This window comes from Lethenteron reissneri, unplaced genomic scaffold, assembly GCF_015708825.2.
Source record: "Lethenteron reissneri isolate LAM-NWPU_2019-01 unplaced genomic scaffold, ASM1570882v1 scaffold_1433, whole genome shotgun sequence".
Lineage (NCBI taxonomy): Eukaryota > Metazoa > Chordata > Hyperoartia > Petromyzontiformes > Petromyzontidae > Lethenteron > Lethenteron reissneri.
This window is the reverse complement of record NW_026891150.1, coordinates 202,592-210,600: the sequence shown is the minus strand read 5'-3', so window position 1 is coordinate 210,600 and position 8,009 is coordinate 202,592. Positions and strand designations below refer to the sequence as shown.

Sequence of the window (8,009 nt, the reverse complement as noted above, 5' to 3'; positions counted from 1 at the left end):
TCACCCATCACACCCACTCACCCACCTACGCCCCACCCACTCCCACCCACTCACTCACCATCACCCCCCACTCACACCCTCTCACCACCACCCACCACTCACCCACCCAATCACCCACCCATACTCACACCACCCACTCACCACTCCCCTCACCACCACCCACTCACTACCACCACCCACTCACTCACCCTCCTCACCCACTTCACTCACTCACTCACCTACTCAACTCACCCACCCACTCACCCATCCCACTCACCACCCACTCACTCACCCACCACACCCACCACTCACCCACCCACCCACTCACCCACCCACTCACCACCCACTCACCACCGACCCACCCCACACCCACCCACACACCCACCCACCCACTCACTCACCCACCCACCCCAACCCACTCACTCACTTACTCACCCACCCACTCACCCACCTACTCACCCCACCCACCCACTCACCACCCACTCACCCACCCACCCACTCACCCACCTACTCACCACCCACTCACTCACCCACTCACTCACTCACCCACTCACCCACCCACCCACTCACCCACCTACTCACCACCCACTCACTCACCCACTCACCCACTCACCCACTCATCCACCCACTCACCACCCACTCACTCACCCACTCACTCACTCACTTTTTCAAGATTCACTGCAATTAAATCTATTATCGGCTCAATTTTTCGTAAATATTACAGCTTCCGTCCTAGGATTGGCAAACCGAGCTAGTAAAGTATAAGCTTACATACTTTTACAGATTTTTTTGTTAAAATCAGGCGCGTTAGGTTGTCGTGAGGGACATTTACCTCAACTTTATCGGGATAAACGACGTGGCAACGATTAACGAGGGTTACTTTATTTATTTTCACAATATTTACTTATTATACTTTCACGCGCGGAGTCACCCGAAGGCTTCCTGACCCCCACCGAATTGGCGGGAATTTTCAAATGTTTCGTAAAAAATTACCTGAAACCAGTGGCCGTGTTTCCCTGTGCGACTGGTCGCCGGGGGACAGGACCTGGTTGCATTGTCCGCAGGTGCCGGTGGGCACACCTCCCGCATTGCTGCTGCAACCATGGATTCGGTTTGGTAAGCGGAACCGGTTTGTACACCCCGCTCGTCTTAAGCCATTGATCGCGCCGCCGTGTGAGTTTGTCTCATCTCCGTATCGCAGGGGCCGAGTGTGGGCTGTGCGTGGCGAGCCGGGGCGTGCGTCCGCTCTGTCGGCCTCGCGTGCTCTGCACGTGAAGGACCCGATGACCCGGTCGACTGCTCTTCGTGGGGAGTCAGCTTCCAGGCAGAGGTCACAACCGGGTACCCGATACCCGTACCCTACCCGATACCCAGCTACCCGTACCCAGCCGGGTACGGGTACCCGTTTGCGACCCTGGTGTGGCCAGGTACGGGTAGGCCGTGAGTCACTGGTGAGTCACCGTTTGTCACTCATTTCCCAACGTCTTGTCTCTTCTCACAATTCAAGTTCCTAGAATCAACCCACCCGCGCCTGCAACATGGCTTCATCCCAGAGGTCGCAACCGGGTACCCGATACCCGTACCCTACCCGATACCCGGCTACCCGTACCCAGCCGGGTACGGGTAGCTGGGTACCCGTTTGCGACCCTGGTGCGGCCGGGTACGGGTAGGCCGTGAGTCACCGGTGAGTCACCGTTAGTCACTCATTTCGGGTAGGGTACGGGTGGCGTACGGGAACCCATACCCGGCCGGGTACGGGTAAGGAATCAAAACCCGTTTGCGACCTCTGCTTCCAGGGCAGATGAGCCCGACCCGCCTGGAGGGCCGGCGTCACGGACTCGCTCAAAGACTCGACTCTCACGATCCCCGCGCGTTGCACGCTCCCACACTGCCGTGGCTTGTCGCGCGCTCTTGAGTCGTGGCGAGCGTTTGGCTGATCCTTTCCGCCATCGAGCTCACGGGCGTTGTTTACACGTTGTGGGTGGGAGATGTTTATTGTGGGGATCTTGTACGACGCGATTGTTGTGTTGTTCATTTCTCTCGCTGCTGTGTCTTTTTTCTCTCTCTCGGTGTATATATTGTACAGTTGGGTTTGGGTAATTTATCGTGCTGTCTTGTTATTGTTGGAGCGCACCTGCTTGTTGTTCTGTATAATTGTACGTCGGTTGCTTACTTGCGGGGGAGTTGGCAGCCGGGACGGCTGGAAGCTACAGAGAGGGGGGTGATGTAGTGACTGTGAATGTCACCGTGTGCTGCCGGGCTTACGAAGCTACGGCGGATAATGTGTTGGCATTACGTGCAGTCACTGGGCGTAGTACCAGCCCTAGCGGGGCTTCGGTGAGCGCTGGTCAGTGCGGAGGCACCGCGTGCAGTGTGCGGTGCGGGCTCCCGGTGAGGGAGCGTCAGCCAGCCAGGGTTGCGTTGGGGCATGATACGCTGATTGACCTGCCGACACGTCACCGGATGATATTGGAGGGGGGCCACCGGTGGACGGGGCCGCTGGGCGGTCACGTGGTATAGAGAAGCCCTCGGGATCCTTCGGGAAAGAGGTGGGCGGGGCGAGGGCCGGAGCCAGCCCAGCCCAGGCCGATATAACGGGGGGGGGGGGGCTCCGTGAGGCGGTCGTGGGTTCTTCGTGTGGCCGGTGAAGAAGATTCACGTCGGGGAGAAGAAGCCTCTAGCCACGCGCTCCAGGACCCAGCAGCTCGCGGTCCGGGCCGGGATAGCGAGCCGTGTCTAGTTGTGCCGTAGCGTGGGATAGATGGGCATTCGACACCCAAGTGTAGCTCGTGTCGTGTTGTGTTGGTGAAATAGCGTTGCTCCCAAGACGTCTTCCGACTCAGTTGGATTCACTACGGGTGTCATATAAAACATGGATTTAAACAAATGCAACAAGCCTCCAGGAAAATTGTTCTTTAAGCACGGCGAGAGAAAAAAGGCACAAATGTTTTAAGGGATGCAGCACGTCATTTATTGCAGATAGTTTCACATCAATAATGTAATCTCAGTCAACACTCACCGTGTTTTTATTGATCCCCCCATTGTTGCCAGACATTGTGTCAAAGGTAGAGGCACAGCCCTGCAATTCCTGCTCGTGCCACCGCTGGCAGATGGGGCACCACGAGAGGCGGGGGGGGAGGGGTAATTTTGACTCTTTCACGTTGGCCAGAGATCTTTGAAGAGGACTTTGTACACGATATAAATACGTCATGACCAATGCCGACAGGAACTAAACGATGTTTGTCGTGAGTGTTGCTGTGTTGTGCATGTTGTCGACTTCCCACAGGATTATAAGATAAAAGACGTCGTGATGTTCTCACAGGTCAACAATCTTTAGGACCCGACGGGACATTCCATGACTAAAGCTTCATCCTCTGTTCCTGAGGATATCGTTTTTGGTTGCTTAGTACACTAAGAGAACAGATTTAAAAATAATCCATTCTAGATTTGACGCTTTCGTGACTGCAAGGATTCATACTCTTAGGTGTTTTCTGGTAAAGTCACGTAGGTATAAAATAAGTAAATACAATTTATATAAATAATAATACAAACAAAAAATAAAATAATGATATAAAATTTTCTTTTATTTCTATTGTTTTTATTCTTTTTATTCTTATTTTTCCCTACGTGATGTAGAAATACTAATGGATAATATAAATAAAACAATTATCTTTTAATATATATTTTTTTATCTTTTATTTTATTTTCTGCCTACGTGACTTTACCGAAAAAAACGAACACTTTCAAAATAATCCTTTTCTCGGAACATGAAACTTACTTTTTTTGAGGTGACTGCGAGTATCCAGCTATATATTTTCACAGAGCTCTATTACTTAAGATTTATGTTCCATTAAAAGTTAAGATTACGTTTAAAAATCACGACTTACGTCGGTAACGCTGAACACACAAAATTCATTATGAACGATCAAAGACAACAACAGTCTGACATTGTCACTTAAACAGTGTTTTACAGAAATTCAGGCAATTTAAAACAACACGTCACAATTTCTTGGCTGTAAGTTTTGTTTCTGTGTAACCAGTTTTCAAGACTTCAAGTCAAATTGTGTAAACGCACACAATCAACACGTATCCCCCGACAATTGTTTGAACATTTAGGTTGGTAGTTAGCACGTTTTAACTCCTCTGAATTTTCATCTGATTCAAACCCTGAGCCATTTCAATGTTTGCATCTCTCATTGCCACTGCCAAAAAATTAATTCCCTCAAGTTTAAAAATATTAACGATGCAGATATTACGATGCACTTTCGAACGACTTGTACTATTTCACTGTTCAACGCCTGACAGAGGTCGGACCACACGTTAATGGAAGCCTCATTTTGTAAAGAGAAAAGTAAAAAATTGACATGGCTTGGTGATGGCCGTTCTCTCTCTTCTGAGGCGCTCTCTCGTCACCGTGGCGTGCGAGATGACCACCACCACCACAACCACCACCACAACAACAACCACCACGTGACTTTTCTTTCGTGTTGCGCTGCATTTAGCGCCACGGCGTGTGGATTTACAGCGTTTATTCGTTTGTTTGCTGGTGACTGTATTTCATATCGGAATCGCCTCCAGTGCTGTTGCTCCTGGCGGCAATAAAAGTTGTGTAAAAAGTCAAAAGTCTCTGTCTCTCCGTCTCGCTCTGTCTCTCTCTCTGTCTCTCTCTCTGTCTCTCTCTCTCTGTCTCTCTCTCTGTCTCTCTCTGTCTCTCTCTTCTTGTCTCCACAATCGCCGCCCATCGGAGCTCGGCGTCTGCGGCTCCTCTCCTAGGTGGGCGTCCCCGGCCCGAACGCTCGCAGGAAGCCCTCCTGTGTGGCAGCACAGAAACAGAACGGAAAGAGAGCCCCACCACCACCATCATCGTCATCATCATCACCTTTTGGCGTTGTTCTATGATCTGATACTGGTGGTGAGTCACTGGTACAGAGACACTGGGTAGAGAGACACTGGGTAGCGAGACACTGGTACAGAGACACTGGGTAGTGAGACACCGCTAGTGAGTCACTGGGTAGTGAGATACTGAGTAGTGAGACACTGGTAGTGAGACACTGGGTAGTGAGATACTGAGTAGTGAGACACTGGGTAGTGAGACAATGCTTGTGAGACACTGGGTAGTGAGACACTTTGGTTGAACGTGTGGAATGTTCGAACGCTCACTGCTGAGGAGAGGCTGCCACTCCTCTGTCGGGAGCTGGACAGGTACTGCCTGGATCTCTGTGGCATTCAGGTCCGGTGGACCGGCTCTGGCTCCTGACATCATGAGGGGTGGACAGTCCTCTACTGGGGGCAGGAGACTGCCAAACAACAGGTAGTGGCTCTTCTTCTGAATAAAAGAATGAAGGGGGCATGGGAGCGTGGCGGTGAGGTGTGGGAATCTGTAAGCCCCAGACAACTTTGGGCTCGCCTTTCCATCAACCAGAGGCGAGGAGTGGTGGTCGTGGTTACTTATGCCCCCACCGAAGACGAACATCCGTGGAGGGATGCAGGCAAGGCCGATGAGTCAGATGCCTTCTATGACCTCATGTCACAGGTGCTGGCTAAAGTGGCCCCTCGGGATAGAGTCATCTTGTTGGGTGACTTCAATGCCAGAGTTGGTCATGATGCTAGCACCTGGTCTGGAGTGATTGGAGGACATGGGTCAGATCAACTCAATAACAACGGTAGGAGGCTGCTCGATTTTGTGCAGCCCATGGGCTTTTAATTACCAACACGCTGTTCCGGCGCAGTGGTGTTGATGGTAGCGGTGTGTAACCCCTCACCCAGCCTCCCTGTTCCATGAGCCAGGTCTTGCGTGTGGTCAACAGCACAGCGGCCACCGCGTCCGTCAAGGGCCAAGTCTCCTCCGAGTCGCCCAGACGACCGGAGGCCCTCAGGTTCTTGACGAGCAGCGCGCAAAACACCACCATGGACAGCACGCAGCCCCAGCTCATGGGCCCCGCGGTGAGAACCTGCCAGGCCAGGGTCATGACCAGCCGGCGCGGGTCCACTTGCTTCGCCAGCTCCTCCGCGCGCCTCACAAAGTCTGGGATGGAGGCTTCGAACTCCGCCAGCAACGCGTCTCCTCGGATGTCGAGCGCCTCCTGCAGAAGCTCCACACGCATCCGCACCAGCCGCCGGGAGGTCTGGAGCAGCGAGCGCACCTCCCGCAGCTGCCGCTGTATTTGCCGCGCCTGCCGCTGCAGCTCCTGCCACTCCTTGAACTGCTGCAACTGCTGGAAATGCTCCTGCTGCATTTGGTGCAGCTGCTTGAACCGACGCATCAGCTGCACCTCCTGGAGCTGATACTTCTTCTGCAGCTCCTGCAGCAGCTGCTGCTGCTGCACATCCAGGAGCTGCTCCTGCTGCTGCAGCTGCTGCACAAGCTCCTGTTGCCGCTGCACCTGCTGGAGCTGCTCCTGCACCTGCTGCATGTGCTGGAATTGCTGCTGCCAGAGCTTCTCCATCCACTGCTGCTGCTGCTGCTGCGACAGCAGGAGATGTTGCTGCACCGCCGGGAGCTGCTCCTGCAACTGCTGAAGCTGCTGCTGCAGCTGCTGCTGCAGCCCCTGCTGCAGCCCCTGCTGCTGCTGCTGCACAGGCTGCTGCTGCTGCTCCGTCTGCTGCGTCAGGTGAGCCACGTAGCCGGAGATGAGATCGCCGGTTACGATGGTCAGCAACTGCATCGCTTCATCCTCCTCCTCCTCCTCCTCGCCGCAGCCACCGCCCCTCGCCTGAATCTCCCCCGCAGAATGCGACGCGGCTTGGGCAGAGACCGCAGGCTGCATGGCGGTGTAGGCCTCAGTGGCGGGTGTTGACGTCGTTGTTGCTGATTCCGCTGCTGCTGTGGGAGGGTCGTTGATGTCGCGAGGCAATTGAGGAGGTGGAGGAGGTAGAGGAGGAGGTAGAGGAGGAGGTAGAGGGGGAGGTAGAAGAGGAGGTAGAGGAGGTGACGACTTCGCGACTCGATGGAAGCTGTTGGCTTCTACCTCCATTGCGATTTGGTTAACGGTGATGTCGTCGGATCGATCCGTGGATCGATTCCTCCATGCGATTACGTTAGAATCGACTTAGATTGCAAGCCGTCGGTCGATTCTGACCTCGATTCACGATCCTCACGGGGGGGGGTCACAGAGACCCATAGACTACAGAAGAGATAAATAATAAAAATAATGTAAATATTAATAGAAATAAAATAATAAATCACGACGTACAGTTTTTTTTGTGCTTTTTTACACCTGATGAAGGAAGTTTGTGTTGCCTCCGAAACGTCGTGATTTTTTTATTATTTTTTATATTATTTTTATTTTTACCTACGTGACTTTACCGGAAAAACCTACTCCTGGCAGTCACGAAAGCTTCAAATGTAGAATTACTGATAGAGACCCATCGACTCTCTAAGTTGTCTTGTGGTTGTTGTTGTTGGTTGTTTGACCTGCATCCCACTGGGATGTTTGCACACAGTGTTGGTGTACACGGTGACTTTTTTCTGCAATGTTTTGCTGTCTTTTCTTGGATTTTCTGTTTGCACTCAGTCACATATTCACTTTAAGATGTTTTTTGTTCATGTTTTTGTTTTTTGTTTGTTTTTTCAGTTTGCACGTAGTCACTTTAAGATGTTTTTTGTTCATGTTTTTGTTTTTCAGTTTGCACATAGTCACTTTAAGATGTTTTTTGTTCATGTTTTTGTTTTTTGTTTGTTTTTTCAGTTTGCACATAGTCACTTTAAGATGTTTTTTGTTCATGTTTTTGTTTTTTGTTTGTTTTTTCAGTTTGCACATAATCACTTTAAGATGTTTTTTGTTTCTTTTTTCAGTTTGTACATAGTCACTTTAAGATGTTTTTTTTGTTTTTTCAGTTTGCACCCGATTCAAGAACCGAATGGCTCACAGGGCTCTACCTAATACATGAACTTGACTCACGCACAGAGACCCATAGACGACACCACGCAGACAGCCAATGACACCTGGGGGCTCTGCCCACGTGGTGCTTAAGCCCCGCCCCTTCCTGACACGTGACCCGCGCTGGGCGTGGCCAGACGCTGTCACGTG

At 51.7% G+C, this 8,009-nt stretch overlaps 1 protein-coding gene across 1 annotated transcript; it reads right to left on the bottom strand.

Annotated features, from left to right (window-relative positions):
- Positions 1-4,329: 4,329 nt before the first annotated feature.
- LOC133362313 (bromodomain-containing protein DDB_G0280777-like) lies at positions 4,330-6,951 on the bottom strand. Its single transcript, XM_061581241.1, has 2 exons — positions 5,742-6,951; positions 4,330-4,790 (listed from the first exon to the last, which is right to left on the bottom strand). Exons 1-2 carry the CDS (start codon positions 6,744-6,746, stop codon positions 4,749-4,751), a joined length of 1,047 nt encoding a protein of 348 aa, XP_061437225.1. The 5' UTR covers positions 6,747-6,951; the 3' UTR covers positions 4,330-4,748.
- Positions 6,952-8,009: the final 1,058 nt, after the last annotated feature.

Coding starts and splice junctions, on each gene's coding strand:
- LOC133362313 (XM_061581241.1), bottom strand. CDS start 6,746: ATGCAGCCTGCGGTCTCTGCCCAAGCCGCGTCGCATTCTGCGGGGGAG. Junction 4,791..5,741: donor TCATGGAACAGGGAGGCTGG/GTGAGGGGTTAC, acceptor GCTGCCACACAG/GAGGGCTTCCTGCGAGCGTT.